Genomic DNA, 22,321 nt, shown 5'->3' with positions numbered 1-22,321 from the left:
CAACGACAGTATCCATGTACCGAACACACACCACACCCCTATGCTTCAATCGCTGTACCATCTGAGCTCAACAGCTCAGATGGTACAGTCATTGGGTCCCATCCCAAATATTTATTTTCGCTGAATCGCAGTGAAACTAGGTGCAGCCTAACCATGCACTAGCCGGCAAGTACATAAAAGATGCCACAGAAAATGTTGCCTCAAATACACACTAAGAGGTTCCTTTCTTTTATTCAAAGGAATCAAAAACAATTCAAGTCCAAAGATACCAAGCAGCATTTCAACACTCTGGTAGGAAGCACAACAGACACGTCAAGTTTTCCCCAATGCACATATATATCAGGGGTGGGACTGCCCACAGTCGTTTTGGAGCAATTTTTAGAGCAAGTAAATTTGCATTTTGGAGTAGTTTGGAGCAGACAAAACTGCAGTTTGGAGCAGCTTAGAGGAGAATACATTTCATTTTGGAACAATTTAGCGCAGATAAACCGTTTAGAACCGGCCAATTTGAACTTTGGTGGAATTATGGAATATGGCAGCACACTTCGAAACCATGACGGAAGACAGAATAAACCAAAACGAGCGCTGTACTGCAGCTGTCTTAAGCAATGTCTTTAGCTGAATTTTGAAGCAGATTACCCTAATACTGAAACCGTCTAGTGCATGCAAATTTTGGTAATAATGCCTGTAGATGTTTAATTAGTGGTAGCAATCCCGCCCCCAAAAAACACCCATTATGCAATAGTGAGCTAGAAATTTCGAAAAGTAGCCCAAAACATTTTAATATATTTTTCTTCAATGTCTCAACAGTGTGGGCGAAGTGCCTAAAAAGGCACTTCACCAACAGATTGTACACAGAGGCCAGAACTATTGTGCTTTATAGAAAGCCGCTCCTACATAATAGAAATAGTTTCGCCTCGCTGCAAGCCAATCAGAACGCGGGGCGGTAGAAGCGCGCTTTGTAGCTATAGCGTAGTAGAAAAAGTCGCAGTTCCACCTGAAAGGCGAAGTATTCATTACGATAGCAAATTAGTGTGTCTCGAAGACGACGTCGCATCTTAGTGTGTGTTCGTGCGGCTTCGCATTTGTGTGATCAGCGCCACTTCCTGTGCCTTCGAAAGAGCCAAGTGGTGCGAGAGTGTTCGCCCCCAACGGAGATCGCCAACGTAATGACACTCTTGTGCAAATCCAAGCAAATCTAATCGCCTCCAAGCATAGTATGAGGCAGGGCATTATTAGAAAAATTTAAATTCACTCTAAGCCATCTTAATTTTATTTTTTGGGGTGAACGAGCTTTTCGGACTATTTATTGGTCCCTGCGAGGTCTGGAAAATCTGTCGGTGACTGTACAGCCAAGGTTGGTTTCTCCACACCCTTGGTGCCAGGAAGATCAGAAGTAAAAAAGACGTGAAGGCAGGAAAGCTTGTAAGTGAGAGAGAAAGACAAGGTTGGAGAGGGCTGGAAAAGGAAACTACCGATTTGCCCCGGGTGGGTCATTCCGGGGTGCCGTCTCCATGAAGCCGAGGCAAAAGGGGTGTGTTGCCTCCACCAAGGGGCCTTAAAGGTCCTAACACAGCGTCGGCTCAACCCCCAGGATCCCCGTTTTCCCAGACACAGCTAAGCCGCACATGGTTAGATGCGCGAGGGTCAAACCCTCGTGTGCTCAGGTATGTGGTGATGCAGACGCCCCTACGGGGCAGGAGGCAACTACAGCGTAAACTCGTGTAAGGGCTGCAGATTTCGAACAAGTGCGCCTTATGCATCGGTGCGACTTATATACATTTCTTTTGTTTTTGTTTTTTCAGAAAAACTGCCATTTTGAGGGAGGGTGCGTCTTATACAAAGGTGCGACTTCTAGACCAGAAAATATGGTAATGGCGCTGGCTTTTAGTGGAGGTCATGATGGTTTGACAGCAAGGTTTAGCATTGCACTGGAACTCCTTGGACGGTGTAGGTGCAATAAGCTGGCACGATGCAGCACACAAGACCCCTCCTGCTCTGCAGAAGGAACAGCGTTCACAACACTGCCATGCTGAGGTGAGACAGTCACTGCTCAGACCGGTTGCTGCTCAGCGGGATGTGCTTAGTGTTCATGCCAGCAGCAGCCCTGGCTCCGCCAATTGAGCAGAGCATTTATATATATTTCTTAACTACGGCATACCTGTGTCGCCCGAAGGCATTGCCACAGGCATTGGGATTTGAAGGCGTATGTGAGTGCATTCATGTCAGAGGCATTGCACGCAGTGTGACCGGTGCTCCTCTGAATGCCTTTTTAGCCAAGCCCTGTTTGTGTTTCATGTCACGTGAGCCAGTGGTGTCCCCTTCAATCCAGCTATTGGTATCAGCATGCCAGTAAATGAGACATGAGGAGTGCCCTCAAGCCGATCATATCGGGAGTGGCAAATGTGAAAGTTGCCAGACTAAATTAAAAATTTATTTTAATATATTGAGGTTATGAAATTCACTTATATTTCACAGTGTGGTCGTTTGATGTGCATAACCTTTGCGAGATGAAAAGTTGCATCGCGAAAATGTGGTGCCATGGCCCTTTTAAAATTAGCATGTTATATTACTGGTGCAATAAAAAAGGAAACTTGCAGAAATATCTTCACCTTTTCGTGCACAGTACAATAGGCTTTAGCACAAAAAAATGCCAACTCCTGCATGTCACTGTCAAAAAACTCGCGGCCACTTTCATAAGTTGTGCAGGCTTCCGAGGGAGTCCTGGTAAGGAATCACTGACGGCTGGACCCAAGCACTAGTCATCAGACGCCAGCTGGAGCTGCTTGTGCCAGTGAGAGTCCAGCACCGTACAGTCGTCACAAGACTGTGATGATAGTGGTGGCCGACCAGCTAAACCTGCACCTTGTAGGTAGCCGCAGGGACCCGTTTTGGACACAGACTAGCCTGTAAGGCGTGTCCTTAGCTAGCGCGTTCGGTTTAGTTCCGCAGACCGATCTGGTGAGCCTTGCAGGATCTCAAACCCAAGGTCTTGATAGAGGGGAGTGAAAAACACACACACACTTATGTGGCTGGACGGTGGCACCCTCCGATTGTGTATATACTGCGCAGCGTGAAAAAGTTGCAGTCTTTGGAGTGACGGCAACAATGTGCTGCTTTTGCTTCTTGCTGGAGAACTAAGGTTAGTTGGACCACATCCCAAACAATGCCCCTTCACCTACTGCCAGAGTCAACATCACAAAATGGCAACCCCCCCCCCCCTCCCCACCCACAGAAATGACCGCAATTACAACAGCTTAGTAAATCTAAAATTCAAATGGCAGAGTGCAGAAACTGTACAGTGAGTTGCAAGGGCTCCACATCTGGGAATCAAACCTGTGGCCTGAGCATTGACAGAGCAAATTGGTTGGCTTAGTTGCGGACCAGCAGTGCATTCACTACAGATCCGAGAAATGTCATATGCAGCCACTACATGTTGCGGTCAAGGGGCTTGACACGAAAAAACAATCAGTACATTCCAATTCAGGAAATATCCTGCTCTCTCTTTTGCTAATTGGATGTTGATCAGATGTCACTTGTCTTACCTGAATGCATGTCAGAATTACATCTGTACATAATTCCAGCCCTGTTGTTGTTATTTGCTGCGACCAGTTCTTTCATAGAGAGCACCTTTGGTAGGAGCGTGCTGAGCAGTTTCTGCCCCAAACCCAATTCGATCAAGACGTGCTGTGATTATACGCCAGTCCACAAATTTTCAAAGAGGAAAAACAAGGCTCGCTTGGAATGAACAAATGGACCGGTGTGTCATCACATTCTCGGTGCCAAACCCTCACCAGTGGTGGTCGGCCTGTGTGGTGGGTTCTTTTTCACGGGAGCTGCTGTCGCCGTGGCAGTGGGCCGCGAGGGCTGCTGGGGAAGACTGCTGTGGCTAGCGACCACCGGAGGGCGGCCTGCTGGTACGCCATTGGCAGCAGACAGGCTGCCCAGTGGGGCTGCACAACAAAAGGTCCTGTAGCACAATCTTCGAGCAGTTACTGGACGACATACCTGTGAGGCCCGTGTAGGCAGCTGTCAGGGCCGGGTCTGGCATCGGGGCCTGGGTCAGCAGTCCCGGAAACGGCACCATGGCAGGAGCATACGACTGCGGTGCTGCCAGGCCCGAAGCGACTGGGCTGTGCAGAGAGTAGGCTGCCCCATTGCTGCTGCTGCTGCTGACTGGCAACATGGTGGCGGCGGCAGAAGAAGGCTGTCGTGGAGCCACGGGCGTCAGTGACGGCATGGTACCCGGAAGGGAAGGACCCAGCAGGCTCTGTGGCTCCAGTGTTGGAGCCTGCGTCAGACCAGCTAGCTACCACATCCATTTCAATGCATGCATGCCACCATGCTGCTATGCAGCCGGTGTGGCATACTTCCGCTCTAGCCAACTTGCTTACTGCACATGAACATTTTAAACAGTCCTCGCTACAGACATAACAACAGGGATCTCACCTGGTTGGCATCAATCTTCCCTTTCTTCGCCAAGGGCTCTAGAAAAGAGGAACAAACCAATACTTTGTAGCACCATTCCCAGGCCAGTTGTCCATCACACAAAATGCAAAGATTTAACCCATCTGGTCTCCTCCGTCTGGGTCAACAGAATGCTATTCTTGTCACGTGGCTAGTGCTGCAGAAATTTTGCCTCTAGCTTCAGTTCCTGTATACACAAAGAACAGAATTACTGGCTATGCCAGAAAATGCCTTCACACAGTTTTCTCTTGTGTCAATCAATGATAGTCTTACTGCTGAGAATGGAATTGGATGCCTTGCAGAATGGCCACAGTGGAGACTGAGTTGCAGCCAGTTGGTATTCTAGAGGACATGAAATGCACCTCGTGGCACCCAGGCAACTGGAAAATAAATCCTCAATGCCACAAGCATGCGAGGGTTTATGGGTGTGCTCCTCCCAACTTTGTGCACTACGAAATGTCGGCGCTTGAACACTCCCAGGGTTAGAGTCGATGGGAGGAGAGCAGGTTGTCTCTTATTATACTTTAAAAAAGATCACATGTTGCGGGTCTAAGCGCAGCTTTTATTGGCGTTTGTGAAAAGTGTTCTTATTCGGCGACCATCTGAGCCACACGACTAAGTTGGACAGATTTTCACTGGGAAACGCCTTGCTCAACATTTACTTGTGCATGACAACGAAGGAATGAGGATGATGGATTGAGAACGACAGTACAATGACAATGGGATGCGATGATGGAATGATGACAAAGAAGGGATGTCAAAAGGATGCTGATGGTACGAAGACAGCTTGACGATAATGGGATGACAATGATGGAATGACCATGGTGGCATGATGAGTGTATGACGATGGCATGATAACAGCAGCATAATTACGACAATGTGATGACAATGGTATACAGTAGCATACGTATTTGGACTGGCTGGTTAATGAATTGAGATTCATGAACAGACACGGTGTTAAAAAAAAAAAACAGGATGCACAAGAGGAGCAGAGTCTGTCCCTTTCTTATGCCGTTTTTTTTTTTTTTTTGCTCCGTTTCTGCTAAAGACAATGTACGACGACAGAGTGACGACAAAGTGACTGTGACATGAGTGAAGACCGCAGAACAATGACATGACAATGAAGCTGATTAACTGACAACAACGGAGTGTGGAGGACATGAGCTCTCTTATGTCAATTCAGTTTGCATTGTATCTGGTACTGGCCAATCGTGCAAGACAATGCATCCGCAAAGCAGGTGGACAAAAGCATTGCTTCAAAACCTTGCCTACATATGGTTGCGGCAAGGGGCTACAGCACGAAGCCCTCACAAGGAACCTTGTGCTGCCGCTGACTGCATGTCAAGATTTTGTGCAATTCAGTTGTGTTCTGGCCTGCAGTTAAGCGAGATTTTCTTGCAGTTACTAGCACAAATCCCATTTCTGATAAAACATGCCCAGTGCCTGTTTACACAACCTTCATGGTTTGCTCTGATGTCACTTTCTGTCATGTGCCGTGAAACAAGTTGCAGCAGCACTGATTCAGCAGTTTCCACCATTTCAAGTCTTAACCAAATGCTTATAGCGCCGGAAGGAACTCTGGCGCTTGTCTCTACAGGAGCTGCAAGCCATGGGAATGATGGCTCGTACATACATGGATTTGCCTTAACTTTGTCCTTCTGGCTTCAATCATTTGCAACACTGTGTAATAAATAAAATTAAATAAACATTATTAAAATTGTCCAATGGCAGGATTCTAACACAGAACTGTGGGCACAGAAGCCCGAAGCCTATCGATGAGTGGCACAGAACGCCCTTATGGATTTCTCCACTGATCTCTACATTAGGGGGCAGGATAGCGCATTGAGCGCCATCAACTGAAGCCACAGGAAGCAAGCAGCTTTGTCCCGGAAGTCGGTAATTTGATACTCTTCACCTGCATGGCAGCTCGGCATCTTTTTTTTTCTTCCCCTAAGATACCTGCTCATTGTGGCGCAAACTACCCAAGAACGCAGGAGGTGTCTTTTGGATAGACATCAAACATTGGTCATTGCCGTGCCGGCAGCGTCGCTAACATGAGCGGCGCGCGCTGGAAACACTGCCGATTTAGAAAATGCGTAATGAAAGAAAAAAAAATATCGCATTGGGGTTCAGATTATCATAATAGCCCTTACCAGACATAAAGCGACAACAAAACCCCCTAAAACGTGGTAAACCACTAGGAAAAATTGATTCGGCAGCAATATTATCCGACCAAGCGCACTAGTAAGTGAAGCATGCGTCCTACTTCCGGGACAAGCCGCTGCACGATGCTGCATTTCCGATGGCTTCACCTGCAGCCGGCTTGGCGAGCGGCGAAGCAGCATCCAGCAAAACATAGTACAAGTCAGTGGATTTCTCGCATGCAAGCCAGCACGTTGAGACACTTGGCACACTTCGATTTGGCCACCTCGACAGGCTGAAGCTACATTTAGCAGCAAATGTACATGTTCGCAGAGCAGTCTGAACTTAGAAAAATATAGATTGCTCTGAAATTTATGACAATGAAAGCAGATGAAGCGTAAACAAAGCCACAAGAAGGTCTGAATACACAAAAATCAGACATCATTCCCATGGTGGCTAACGATTGCAGCGCCAGATTTCGCTCTACAGTTGTTCATGTGCTGGGAACACTATTCAATCGCATACATGGTGCACATAAGATTTTATATCAAGCTTTGTGCGCATGTGTGAAAAGTGCGAGACGCAGAGAAATGACAGCTGGCAATCCAAGCCTGCTGTCTATGGCCTCCAGAAAAACCCAGTCTCTGAGGATATGTGCCGTCGCCTGCCTAGCTCTCAACTTCGTCAATAGGTGGCACGTTTCTTGTGTTAGGCTTCAAACCATTCTAAATGAGGAGCTATCTCGAAAACCACGTAAAGTTATCCATAATACTTGGTCGTCAAAGTGGCCGGAGACTAAGCAAAAGCTCTTGGACAGAGTAATTTGCACAAACTAAGGGAATTCTACAACAGCAACATATTCAGTTCGAAGTTGGCGGCCGAGGCAGCTACTATGTTGCCTCACGCAAAACCAGTAATGCTAAATCTGAAAAAAAGCATGCGTACGCTAAATGACCCATTGTGGTCATTTACCGTTATTAGTAGTCTAGCATGCTGCGCATGCAGATTTTGAGCCAAATATTACGCTAAACATGCTAAACTAAAACTGTCTAAGGACTGCACCTCAAAAAAGAGACATCTCTATCGAGGCAATACTTTCGCAATCATCATCCTGTTCCCAAGGTCATAGACGGCTGAAAGAAGGCGACATCTAAACATCAGGGCTGCTACCTCCCATCAAAGCGACACAATGCATTTACGAGTATACAGAAAGACATTTGAATAGCACAAGAGCTGTGAAATCAAGTGCGTTTCTCACAGCTCAAGCTAGTACAAGCTTCTCTACAAATTTGACAATGTCATCTTTGACAAACAAAATGATAGCTTCAATAGAGAGATTTTACAACGCATTACAACCGTTACCAACTGCCCTCGACTGCTTGAGTTTACTAGGCTCCAGCAGGCTTCCCAGAACGGCTCCCATTGGTTACGACTGTGTAGCAACATGGCAGTGCCCAGGCGATGTGCTTTTATTTGCTCTTCCTTTGCAACAGCAAGAAATAAATGATGAAATCAGCCATCATTTAGTCTCCCACTGAGGAGGTTTTGTAATCATCAGTAGTATGTTCTGACACAGCTAAGCCATGATATTAAGGCAGGGAAGTGTTAAAAGATGATGCCGCATCATTTAGCATTGATCAAAGGGTGTGCAGTGCTGCAGCACCATCTGTTAAGTGGAAATGAATGTACTTCCCCACCTTGATGCTCTCCCACTACAATCAGTTTTATACAGAGCAGCTCTTCCCCCATTGCTCGCACTTGCAACAAAATAGCGACGCACAGAAGTAAAAGATGTCATGTGTAAAATTCATTCTCATGTCGCAAAATATCACGCATTTATTAGAAGGAAGGCGTTGAAGATCTAAACCCATTTACCACCAAATCAGCACAGCGGGAGGTTTATGAAACCAGCAGCCACAGTGCACTACTGGCATTTGCGGCCAATACATTGTATATGCTGCAAAAACTAATGTTTTAATTCTGGGGTTTTACGTGCCAAAACCACAATATTATTATGAAGCATGCCATGGTTGGGGACTCCGAATTAATTTTACCAACTCGGAGTTCTTTAACGTTCACCCAACTATAAATGTGGAATTGAACATTCAAGCACACCACTATGGCGACTCGGCTACCACAGCAAGTGCACGAATACCTGATTGGATGTAACCTAACACGTTGAAATATATGAAGTAGTTATCCCGTAGAAAGCTTCGGCGCAGAGCAACAAATCTAGGACTGCACTACTTTAGTAAAATCTTGCGCAATGTTCCCTGCTACGTATGAACCAAAGTGTAGGCCTAGCAGAGTCAAAACGAACTACTGCTTTCAATGATACAGTAAAACCTCATATATATGTTTTAGAAAAATTGTACTCTCCAGAAAAGCGTACGATCCGAAGTATCTGAAAAATGCCACAGTTTCGGCCAGTATTTGACTATTACACAAAGTAGGCCTCATAGTTCTATGGGCAGTGTAAATTGCAGTGAACATACACTTACTAACTAAAGCTTGGTGTAATGTGCCTAAAGAGACACAAACAGAGTTCACTCTATGATCGCGAGCATTTGTCGTCACCGGGGTGACAAGCGCCAGGAGCAGGAAGCGTGCAGGTGTGCTTGTCCCAAACCAAACACTCTCTTCTGTCCCACGTCTCAACTGGGACAGAAGACAACACTGCGTCACCAGAATGCCGCAGATCATGTAACAACTGGGCACACATTGAAGCTGCCAGTTTTGTCAGCTGCCCCAACCACGTGTGATCTCCGATACACGACGCGTATGCGCTCTACTGCTAAGTGCACTCGTTCGTGTCGCCTCCTACATTTACCAAGCGGAAAGCGTCAAGGCTTCTCGGCCTCGCACCCGCAGAAGATTACGTGACCCCCAGCATGTGACGCGGGCAGCACCAACGTCGTTGGCCGGTGATCATGTTGACGCTGGCAATGAGCTTTCTCTTCGGGTGGTAGTCGACAGGTGTTCCTTGAGGGACAAAGAATTGCCGCAGCAATAAGTGTCTTTGTGCCATGCCTGGCTGTGCACGAGGGTGGCTTGTGCAGCCAATGCAACGACTGTTCGCTGATTGTGAGCAAGTGGTGCACCCACAAACCGGTCCCACTCAAAACGGCGGCATATTTAGGCAGTACGCTTCCAATGGCCCTACGCCACACGCACAGAAAGATGCTTATCACAATAGCTGTGAATGCGACGACCATGGAGCAGGGAAACGGCGTCCACCCCCCAGGAAATTTGCTGGTATTGGAAGAGAAAAACAGGCGCATGCTGGCATTTTAACATGACATGGGCAGGCAAGTACTGCAAGGAAGGTGCCCCAGTGGGCAGCTACTGCTGTCGATCGTGCACGCCTTATGCGCCCAGGCTGTCGGTGTCTCCGGTCGTCGTCACGGTAAGCAAGCGATTCGCACTCGTGCCACTGCTCCAGTGTTCGTCGTCTTCCGCAGCTGGGTGCGTTGCCGCTCATCATTCCAGCGTAGAATTTCACTTCTCTTCTGTCGTCGTAATGGGGAGGTCGCATTTATGGGGTTATGAGCCATTGCTTAAGGCAGTATGACCCCACTAGCGGTGCATCACTGCATGTTTTGCACCTCCCCAGGTTTGACGTTAGTGGAGCTACATTTCACCCAATAAGTCATTTGACACTTATTCTTGATCACATGGGATCTAGCGGCCAGAAAGCGTATCTTGACATCGCAGATTGGCAATGTACTAAACAATGTTGCCAAAAGATCCAATTTTCCGGGAACATATTAACCAGTAAAAAGAAAAAAAGAAGGATCACTGTATCGGATCATGCTTTGTGTTTTCGATCGCAAACATTGGCACTGGAAAATCGTACGAAATGGCATCATGGTTCCCCTGCAACTTCAAAACATCACCGATACTTTTTTGTTGGAGCGAGAAAGAGACTAAGCGAAAACAGACTTTTATTTCTTGCTGTCACAATCGAACAGTATATAACACCTGTGAAATAGGATCGAAGCCTGAGCACTGCCATGTCGTTATACAGTCACGGTAACCAGCGGAGTCATTCCAGTAAGCACTGCACATGCAAAGTATGGGCAGCCGGTTAATGCTGTGCTTAAAACTCTCCAGTACCAAAGCAGAATGCCTTCATCCTCTGAGCTGTCATTATCTTTCGGCTATTATCAACCAACGTCCGATACGCGTATCAAGGGTGGGCATGTTGGTAAGCTTTGGTTAGCAGTGCAATGAGAGACACAGCAAGCAACAGCTCGCACTTCCTACATCACTGGTTGTGCTGCTAACCAAAAGCGTCTAACAGTTGCCCTCTTCAACACTTCAGTTCTTCTTTTTGTGTGTGAAATCGGCTGGAAATACCCTGCAAAAATTAGCAGCGTCAACTCTTTTCATTTCTGGAAATGAAGCTCCCCTGATGACACGCTTTAAATCTTCAATTTGGGCCAATTACTACATCAAATCATTTTCAAATGTGTGCCTCTGTGAAAAAAGTCATCCAGAGGAAATCCATTTATTGTTTAGTGAAAATCCTGCAATAGATGCTGCATTATCGCACTCAGTGCTAGCTCTACAATGCATAAGGGTGTGGCAAAGTGCATTCTATCGCATACTGTGCATCGCGATGACTTGCTAGAAGGTTTGCTAGTCTCTGGACTTACTAGCAGAAAGTTTGTCTACTTGCGCTCCTTTTCAGCACCTTGACCTCTTACAGCCTGAATCTTTTTTCCTGATGAGACTAGTCTAAAGAAAACTGAAATGGGCATCTAGCGTAAAAGCATGCCTTTATATTCGAATGTTTTTGCATTGAGGTGAATTGTCTCGCATCCTATGGCAGTCTGTAAAACAGTCTTTATATTCGAATGTATTTGCATTGAGGTGAATCGTCTCGCATCCTATGGCAGTCTGTAAAACAGTCAGTATTGCAGAGACGACCACTTTAATTGATGCACAGGTCTCTTGGAGCGTTCACTCTCACTGGAAGCACTATGCACAAAGCATTGTTTTCAGACACGCGGACACCCCGACGTGTTTTTGCTGGACTAGAAAACACATCAAAATCAGGATTTCTTTTGCTTAAATCTCCAGTTTGGATTTATCAGCTCAGGTTCAGAATGTCGCAAAATCATTACAACAGGCTGGAAGAGGTTAAAGGTTCCTTCAAAACTGACGACACACTCAAGAGCTTTTAATGAATATATTCCCAAAGAAATAATTACTTTCCTTTCACATGGCTCAATAGCAATGCACTGTCCTATACCCCGGGAGCACCTACAGGGGATGCCATGAACTACCGGTCTAGCATTACAGTGGAATCCAGATAAAAGAAACTCACTTGAATGTATTGCCAGATTAACTGAACACTGGTACCAACTTTGGTTAGCTGCCCATAGGCACAGTGTTAATAGACTCGAGTTATATGGAACCCATCTTTTTGTGAACTCCTGTCAAACGAACTTGAGCAAAAACTACCACCTACCTCATTGGTGTATAGAACAGGAACAGCCCTACAAAGATGTCTAATTGTGAGGCTATAAGTAATGAAGAAAATCCAATCCATCAAGCAGTTGCAGGAAACTTTATGAAAATAACGATGTCGAAGTTGCAATGGTGTTTCCATCATGAGTGATGATCCACGACAAGGAAGAAAACACTATGGTAGGATCTTGTAGTCAAGCTGCCCCTATTTTGGTCGCACCGCAAGGAATAAGACCTCAGATGATGCCCTTGTTACCTGCTCCGAGGAGGCCGTTGAAAATATAACCCGTGAAGCTTGTGGCAAAGACCCTATTGACAAGGATATTACTGTGCCAGTGCGCATTACTGTTTTGGAGTAGACAGCAAGAGATGGAGTTGGAATATTTTGAACACGAGGACTGTGCAGAGTTATTGGAAATCAGTTCGCGCATGAGGATACCTTTGCACAAAAGATGCTACAACATTAGAAGCAGAACAGTATTTTTTTTTTCTTCACCACAGTAATATATAAATACTAGGACGAATACCAAATTAAATGATTCTGAGCAATTTCTGTCCCCTTTGCTAAAACGAAACTTGAGAAAAAGAACCCTTTTTTTTTCCCATCTACTGTACGCACCATAGGCTGCTTTTACTCAAGCCATGCACATTCTACCGTGAACACTAGCAACTGTTGGGTTTACAATTTATGGGTACACCCAATTGACATGGCACAGACCTTAGGAGCTGTAAACAATAATTACAAACAAACATTAGGCAAAATATACTGTGTGATCAATGGGTGGAACCCAAAGCTCCAAAATGGCCCTAATGTGTTATCTAAAACTGGCAGTAGATGCTTGGTGCAGGCATAGACTACAAACAAATTGCGAGTGACGCCAAGCTATCCTGTGCAAGGCAAGAGAATGCATCTGGGAAGCACAGCACATTGCGTCGACGTTAGCACCTCAATGCCACATGTCCGTATATTGAGCACATGGAAGTAAAAACATGTATTGATATATGTTTTTTTGTTTACAGTCATGTACTTTAGCTCAGTGTCAAAACTTCAGTGTCAGAGGAAGCTTTAGCTCGGGCCCAACACCAACTATTCAAGTACATGTAAAACGCATAACGCTTTTCTGAGATAACCCTTAGACCGATTTTAATGAAATTTGCTGCCTTTGAGGGAGAAAGTTAAATTCTAGTGACTGTTGGAAGCAGAATTTCAATTTAGGGCTTGAAATTTTTAAAAAGAATTTTCAAAAACTTGGAAGTTGGCAAAAAAAATAGAAGCACGGAGTTTACGAAATTAATAGCTCTCCATTAAGAATACACATCACAGTTCTGTAAATGGCATCCATTAGATCATTCGAAGCGAACAAAGTCATTATGTCCATTTATATCTTACGTGAATTCATTATGTTGTGTACAAGAGTTCTGCAAAATCTGTACTTCCAGATTACTAAATTTCTTGAGATTCTTATGCAACATATCAATTTTGTCTGCTTTAGATGTATTATTAGATGCAATTCACAGAATTGTGATATTTTTCATTGCAGAGTTGTGAACTTGATAGTTTCGTTTTCTGAAAATTTGCGATTTTTGCCACATATTAATAAAAAACTGACAACCTAAATCAAAAATTGCAAATCTACAGTCACTAGATTTTTTTTTTCTTTTAAATGCAACAAGCCTTGCCAAATTTCGTGCAGTGGTTGCCGTGAAAAACTAATTCTCCTTTTACATGTATTTAGATCGGAGCACCTGAGCTAAAGCTTCCTCTTAAGACAACAGAAATGCAGTTAATTAGTCTACAGAAAATTCCTACATTAGACTAAGACAACAGAAATGCAGTTAATTAGTCTACAGAAAATTCCTACATTGAGACCAACCGTTTAAATAAAAGGTAGACAGTGCCGAACAAACATGTGCTCAAAATACTTTATTTTGAGCACATGTTTGTTCGGCACTGTCCACCTTTTATTTATTTATTTTATTCGCTCAGCCCTCATTCAGTCACCATGACAATCACGGCACGGTAGGAAGAGCCAATTGTTTGCCGTTGTCTGCTACAGCTACAACGCGATCATGCTGTAATGGTGCCACTCAATCAATGTCCACAACATTAGGCCAGGGGGTACCGACACCCCCCCCCCCAATATTATCACTGCAGCTTACATATACGATTACATTATATGCACAGGTGGGCCCGCTGTTAGAGGGAACATACGAGTGCATGGCTCACGCTCCACACGGCGCCACGAACGGGACGTGGTGAAAACCAAGCACACGGTGCATGCCGTGCATCGTCTGCTGCCGAGCCATTACTTTGCTTCGCCTGCGCACGGTCCTTTGGCTGGGCGACCACTCGTCTTGAGCCACGGTTGCGGCAAACATTAAATCGATTTAAAGTTGCACTCGACATGCCCGCCATCTGGATGCTAAGAGCATGGAAATTATCCAGTTTTCAGAACATTATTGGCGACATCAAGCCCCGTTTTTCTTGTGGAAGCTTAATATTGTATTAATTTTGCAGCATATGAATCAACGAAACAACCACGAGTCACTCTGCACAGCTTTTTTTCAGCACTGTTGTGCATAGCATGTTTCAGGAATGTCTGGCTACGTTGCGCTCAGTCTGCCAAATTGCTGGAAGACACAAAACACCGTGTAAAGATACCGTTGGCAAATCGTAAACTAAAACATGTAAGGCTAAGCAGCAAGTCCTTGCATCTGCTCCAAAACTGAAGGGCTGTAAATATTCAATCAGAGAATATTTTTCACTGACAGGAAAGGAAAATGATGATAGAATTCACTAAAGCTCTCAGTTGACTAGCTGCGTCATTGACGGCACAACTTATATACTCGACCGTGTCAGCAAAGTCGTTTAGTCAAAAACATAGCTCGCAGCTTACTCATGCGCACGAAAACACCACCAAAAGCCCACACCACCTCCTTCCTTTTCATTTACCAACATTCAAAGCATAATGCCCCAGCACGACGCCATCTGCTCTTCACTAGAAGACAATGATTTTGGTATTCTCGTGCTCACAGAAACTTGGCTGTACCCTGCAATTGCAGATAACGAGGAACTTGCTGTTGGTAAACGCTACAACATATACCGCAAAAATCGCATTGACAAAAGAGGCGGCGGTGTCCTTCTTGGTGTAAAAAATACGCCCACTTTGTACGCACTAAATCTTGACTCTACCCTTAAGATCATTTGGATCAGTGGCGGACCGACGGGGGGTCCGAGTGTTGTAACCCCCCCCCCCATGCGTCCAGCCCCACCAGTCCAACGTGTACCTTCAGTGCGCTGTTCACATTGTCATTACAATTCAGGAGGTGGCTTGAGGTCGAATTTGCCTGATTAACAAAAACATTATCACCGTCTTGTATTTAGTCATTCACTCTTAAATTACGTTGAGTAAAACGCTGACCAAATTGTCATCATCCTTGGTGTCATATTATAATTATTAGGCATTTTATTTGCTGTTGGATTCCTCTGGCTTGTGGGAATCCTCTGTTCCCATGACCGCCGCACGTGCAGCGAACGCGGCGCATGCGCGCCAAGGAGAGTTGGGAGAGGGGAAACATTCCTTCCACGGGCGGCGCACGGGAATCGCAAGCGCTATCAGCGCCAACGGGTGGGTCAGGTGAGATCCCGCTGACATCACCCGGGATCTCTCTGGTCCCCAGCAAGCGGCGATGGCGGAAGTCTCCGCCGCCGCTCCCGTATTCCCGCACGTGGTTAGTCAACCGCGTTCTTGCCGCGGCAAACGCCGCGGCCGCCCGTATTCCCCAGTTGGTAAGTCGGAAGCCCTTCTTTACCTCGTGTATTATTCTCTTCGAGGGAACCCTCAGCGATGTCAACTAAAGCTAGCTGGCCTGCTCGAAGTGTTAGTTGCAGTCGTAATAAATGCTTTCCGAGTGTACACGTGGTTGTCGTCTATTGTTTCCTCGAGCTTGTACCGGACCGCGGTTGATGCGCAGGCATGCGCCAACCGCGGGGCTCGGTGTGTCGAGGCAGAGAGCGGTCGGCAATCCCCACATATCCCGACAGGCTAAAGCAAGGAAATTGCATATTATGCAAAGTGCTTGCTCCCCCCCCTGGCAGAGATCCTGGGTGCGCTACTGATTTGGATAGTCCGTGTGACTAAATACATTAAAATTTTATTTGGGGCTTGCCATTGTCTGCCTGTTTCTAGCAATACCATTGTACAGCAATTTAGTATCGGTTACGCCAAAGATCTTTGTCCCACAGATGTAATTTCCTTCTTCGGAGACTTTGATCTTCAGCTAATTGACTGGACCAATTTACTGTCACCGTGTAGCCTTTCAATAGAATTCATTAACTTAGCTTTAGACTTAGACCTGTATCAAGTCATTGATCAGCCAATCTGTGGTGTGAACATTTGAGACCTGTTACTGACGAACACTCCGGAAACAGTTCAGACAGTGTCTTGCCAAAAAGGCTTTAGTGACCATAATTTAACCGAAGTGACATTGGACTTGCCTCTAGCATTCACAGGAATACAAACAAAGGAAATCGGGGACTACAACAAAGCCGACTATAATGAAATGAACACTCAAGCATTTTTCATTCTCGTTTTACTTCCATGTTTCTACAATCGGTCTGTAAATGAAAACTGGGCACTTTTCAGAAATAAAAAGTCCTCACTCATTAACCATCCCTATTTGTAACAATAAATCAAACCCCTGGTTCACCAAATCGCTTCATAAACATAGAAACAGTGCTTGACTAATTATTGTGCTGCAATATGTAATGCAAAAAAAAAATATTTCCACAATGGGTTTCCTTCCTTTTTACAAAATGCTTCATATCACCTGACTAAGCTACTAACCAGTCATCATTAATGGAATGACCTTCGTCTTTCAAATTACGAGTATCCTACTTTTAATACGTTTTTAGCATCTGTATTCACTCGGGAAGATCACTCTGATGTGCCATGTATCCCTACCATTACACGCAGCCCATTGAAATCATGGTGGATGACATTGCATGACAAATTAAACAGCTTAAAGAATCATCAACAGGTATTGATGACTTTAACAACTTAATATGCTAAAACTGACAGATGCTAAAAAAATACCCTTTTCAATACCAGCACTATATTACACATCTTTCGACAGTCACTGTCGTCTGGACAACTGCCAGAGTACTAGAAAACTGCTAAAGTAATAAGAATAAGAAATAATAAGAAATAAGAATTCACCTGAAAGCTATCGTATCACAAACATGCATCTACTGTAAACAACTTGGGAATATACTCCCGCATCTACAATCACCTGCAGACATTCTTCTTTCCCAACCAGCACAGATTCAGGAAGGGCATGTCATGCAAGGAATTCCCCACTGACCTTCATTCCAACATGAACAATGGCCTACAGACCGATTGCATCTTTCTTGATTTTCCCAAAGCTTTCGATCAAGTCACCCATTGCTGCCTTATTTCTAAATTATTCGGCCCTTCGATAGATTCCCTCACTTTATCATGGCTTCAGAATTTCCCCTCGCAAGCAGTACCCGAATAATTCTTCCTACGTCTCTTCTGGCGTTCCACAAGGAAGAGTACTAGGATCGATTGATTGTAGTTTTTACTGGCGCAAGGGCCAGATATGGCCAAAGAGCGCCATGCACGTAGTGATGAGTAATCAATGAATGGTTTGTTAATAAATGAAGAAATGAGTTAGGAATGGTGGATAAATGTGGCTGTAAAGGGGCCTAAAATCAATCGCTGTAAAATACTTGGAATATAAATATACTAAAATGATCGCAATGATTTGTGATGTGCGCTATGATCGTAAAATATTTGCGATGAATACTTAGCAGGACGTGCAGGTAACAGCAGCACTAGCACCTCACAGAGCCCTTAGGGGCTTACAAATATGCTTGCATTGTAGCTGCAGCCTGCAAGAGGAGGTCGTGCTACAAGTATCCGGGCCAAATGACTTTTAAGATGTCGGTTTCGGCTAAAAATTTCAGTACCGTTTGAAAATCAAAAAGCGATTCATTGCTCAGAAAAAATGCAGGGTGTAAGCGGTAACGATATGCAGAACGGAAGTATTTTTTCCTCTCTGCTTCTATTTCAGGCCACTCAAGAAGAACACGGAGGACTGCAAGACACACTTAGTACATGCCGGAGGATCGCTTCCAGTCAGTAGGAAGGAGTGAGTGCTGCAAGTATGCCCTATTCTACAAAGAAGCACTTCTTGCTGTTCTCTCAGATATGCAGTTATCTAATTTTGGCTTGACAGTGCGTAGCTTAATATTTCAGCATCCCACTGCCAATACTTCAACTTGTGGTGTACGAAGGGCTTAAGGTCTGTAGCTGGTATGGGTTTATTTCTGTCCGTCTCACTAAAAGTAACTAACGAAGCGTTTTCATCAGCAGCTACATTGCCTTTTATTCCTCTGTGGCCAGGAAAGCGTAATGACCTGCCAAATAACATATCAATTATTAGAATCTTTGCTGATGACTGCAAGTTATACAGCACAATAGGCTCCGCTCAGTGAAGTTTGCTGCGATTGCTGCGCCATCTGTCGCAGCTCCGCCAACAATAATGAGACGGCCAAAGCGCGCGGGGGTATTCGTAGGTGCGGCGTCGATGGTGCTGTTCGGTCTTTTCTAGCGTTGAGACAATGTCATCCTTCAGCTCGACTAATGCTAATCCATCGACTGAAAGTGTCCGGAAAAGCAAGAGGAACAAGTGCCGGTACTGCTGCGTAAAAAACTGCCACAGCCACGAAGGCCAGCCTGGCGTGAAATTGTACCGATTTCCTGGCCGCCCGTGGGAGCAAGAACGACGAAAAAGATGGATTGTTGCTGTTCGAAGAGTTAAGTAATTGTGAAAACAATGTTTTCCTAGTGTCAATGTAGCTATATGCTTTAAGGTCTAGCCAGGTCTAGCTGCTTGAGGTTCTGCAACTGTATTTGTGTGTTTAGCGCGGTTGGAAGTGTATGGAGCACGTTTTGCACAGCAAGCTTACGTAGCGTGAAATCTTACGCGCGAATTTGCGCCTCAAATGCTCTTGTAGGCTGCATGCGAATCTGTTGATTTTCTTGCATGCTTGCAGTCCGGTAATAAACTGTTCAATTGCGTTTTTTTGTGATATTTTCAGCGAAGTAAGTAAACTCGGTTTGCGTTGATTTTGGGGGTAGTGATGGTGCGTGTAACATCTAAACTTCAAATGCCTTCACCAAGTGGCGCCCGCTGTGAGACTGCTCTCTCTCGTCAGCGCTTTGTGGCGTGTTTGCCTCATTTACCGTCTCGTGAAGAAGTCATTCGGTTACTGCATGTGCGCTCTTGCTTGCGGCCGCATGCATAGGACACTGTGTCGTCAGTATGAACTGCGTAGTATTCGTATTCATGCTCACTCCTCTTGTTTTCTTCGGCGAGAATGACGGCTCACCGTGGATGCCGAAGCAGACGAGCAGGATCTGCTCCACACTCTTCGTGAACAGCGGAGTAGCCAATAAAGGAAAAAAAACACACCTAGAAACACTTCATTTATAGATTCGCAAAAATGTGTTTCTGCGCACGTCGGCCACGAAATGAACGAAATACTGTAAATAGCAGAGCTGCAGTTGGGCATTTCTGTGACCACCCACCGAAATACCTGGCAACGTAACACAACGTGTAATCACCGAATGTCGATTTGGGACTGTTCTCATTCAAAAAACGTCGCGGTAACATAATCTTGGTTTGAGCTAGTTGCAATGCGCCGCAAGCTCCCGTCCTGTTTGTGTGTTCTTCGTCTTCGTTAAACTTGCACCGCGGATTTTCCTCCAATAAGTCGTGGTAGCGTATGCGCTTCCGCTTATGCGTCAAAACCACTTGCTGATATAAAGATGCATGCATGTTCTCCCTACCTGCACGGAAACGTCGTACACTTGTTTCCCTTGCTCAGAGTGACCGACGGCGCCCTCAAGTTGGTGCCGTCGGTCTCCTTCGCGTCGTAAACGTGGCCCGCCACATACAGCTTGTCTCCTTTGTCGAGTATAGGCGCACGAAAGTAATTTTCAATACAGCTTATCAGCTTAAAGCCGCAAAACAACACACGCGACATTTTGAATGTCACACGCTCGTTGAAACACGTTCAGTCACTGCCGCAGGGCTCGGAGCGGCCGTCTCAATGTTTCACATTCCTACCACCATTGGCGCTGCACGGCGTTTTGCCGTATTCGGTTGTAGCACCCTCTGTTCACTGTACGGAGCCTATAAACTGTCCAAACGACCACCTGATGCTTCAAGACAATCTTAACATTATCTCTAAGTAGTGTAACACCTGACACGAATATACTAACACATGCAAGATTTTTTGGGGGCGTAAGCATGACATTCCTCATTTTTTTCTACCACAAACAAGGCCACAAGCTGTCCTGGGCATTATCTTATATCCTGGCGTTAGATATCTCACACCAGGCCTCTCCTGGTTTGATAAAATCATTCGTGTCTGCACGAAAGCCTCAAACACATTAGGGTATTTATTTACGACCCACCCTCCATCATTGTCCCTCTAATGTTCGTAAATTATCCAACTATCGTCTGACCTCAAATTCAATGCCACATTCGTTTGGTCCCCTTCCACTCATTATCACATTAACATACTTGAAGCAGTTCAGAACAGAGCTGCCGTTGCACTTCAAGGAACTATGACAATGTGTTACTCGGCTTAAACTTGATCATTCTCTTCCCCCATTGGCCATTCGCCATCAACCATCTCTTATGCCTGTTTCACAAGTATTTTTACAGCAATAAAATATCCTCCTTACAACCTGAATGTCACGTCACGCAAGCTATATAATCGCCTCTGCTTCACGTGCATCGTTGGCAACACGAACACTTAACACATCCACACTTTCACAAGCCATCCGCATGTGGAATGATCTTCCCAATGATAAAGCCTCCGATAATAACCTGAATACATTTCGCTACACGCTTGAGGTGCATTTTGTCCAATAGCACTACAGCATGCTTTCGTCATTTTTAAGTTTTTGCTTTGTTTTGCACTGGGCTGCGTTTCCTTCACTTGCAGTCAAATGCTCTTTTCATGCTTATTCTGCAAAGGTAATTGTTACGTTTTTTTTTTTACTTGCATTGAAACGTCTTGTATTTTGCTTTCACTTGCATTGAAACCTTTTGTATTTTGCAAGTTACTTTGTTGTGTTGAGCTCACTTGTTTACTTGCTTTGTAACCCTGCTCCTGAAGAGTTTGCTTTTGCTTTCATTTTGATAACTAAACCCCCTTACTCAATGCCTTTTGGGCCTACAAGGTATTTTTTTAATTTTTAAATAAACATTATACTATTGTGTATATACATATGTGTCCCAACTATCATGCACCAAAATTTAAAGAAAGAGCAATTGCGTTACTCGAAGAAAACTTAGTGCAACTATCATGCACCAAGATTTTAAAAAGAGCAATTGCATTACTTGCGTTAAAACACACAAAATTGCCGCATGACTGTCCCCTTGAGGCACTTTGCGTGTATTTGCGGGCTTCTCTCCCACTCGGAAAAACACTTGTGTAGCACGTATTGAGCCACAAAGCTGTAACGGGAGTTTGTTTCTCTACAATTTTCCCAGGGACACTTTGTTAATTAGATCAGTACTTTTCGAGTCAGATAATTACCTAATTCAACCTCAGTAACGAAAAAATTACTGGTGGCTACTTCACTGTACTGGAAACAATATGCACTAGACCTTCGAGTAACGCAATTGCTTTTTCTTTTTTTTTTATTTCGGTGCATATTTGGGACATCCTTTATATTAGTCCCAAGTCATCTGAATGTATCCCTCTTCTGAAATGCTAGTGAGGCAGTGACACATATATACGGCAATAGGGAAAAATTTGCAGTTGCCAACGGTGTTTCCATCCACGAAGCAGCGCGATGTTATTTGGCCATGTCCGAAAATAGCATACTCCAAAACAACATTGTTCTGCTGGTGCTTATTCACATTCTATGCCAGCGCATTTACTTGCGCTTTCTACGTCACACTGGTGGCAGTTTCTTAACTCTTGATGTGCAATAGCACAGCTTGAGCAAAGCTTGGTTTGGACGCATGGCAAAGCGATGTGCAGAGCATGAATCACACGTGTTGACCCACCCAGTACATATATGCATTAAATATTTATACTACCATGCGTCAGCAATGTACGTCATTCAGAGGTGAAACTAAGCGTACAGAAATCTTTCAAGATGGCTCCCATTATTCCCGTATAACCACT

At 44.9% G+C, this 22,321-nt stretch overlaps 1 protein-coding gene across 6 annotated transcripts in view; it reads right to left on the bottom strand.

Moving 5' to 3' along the window:
- LOC119437584 (bromodomain-containing protein 3) overlaps positions 1-22,321 on the bottom strand; it is a 184,625-nt gene that overhangs the window by 56,576 nt on the left and 105,728 nt on the right. For all 6 annotated transcript variants that reach the window (XM_037704595.2, XM_037704596.2, XM_037704594.2 and 3 more), the window contains 3 exons: positions 4,450-4,487; positions 4,009-4,291; positions 3,795-3,953 (listed from right to left, as the gene is read on the bottom strand). In XM_037704595.2, the coding sequence (XP_037560523.1) occupies positions 3,795-3,953; positions 4,009-4,291; positions 4,450-4,487 (480 nt within the window). The remainder of the gene's footprint in view (positions 1-3,794; positions 3,954-4,008; positions 4,292-4,449; positions 4,488-22,321) is intronic.

This window comes from Dermacentor silvarum, chromosome 1 (assembly GCF_013339745.2).
Source record: "Dermacentor silvarum isolate Dsil-2018 chromosome 1, BIME_Dsil_1.4, whole genome shotgun sequence".
NCBI classification, from domain to species: Eukaryota; Metazoa; Arthropoda; class Arachnida; order Ixodida; family Ixodidae; genus Dermacentor; species Dermacentor silvarum.
Note: the sequence above shows the minus strand (reverse complement) of the source record. Positions and strands in the feature narration are given on the sequence as shown.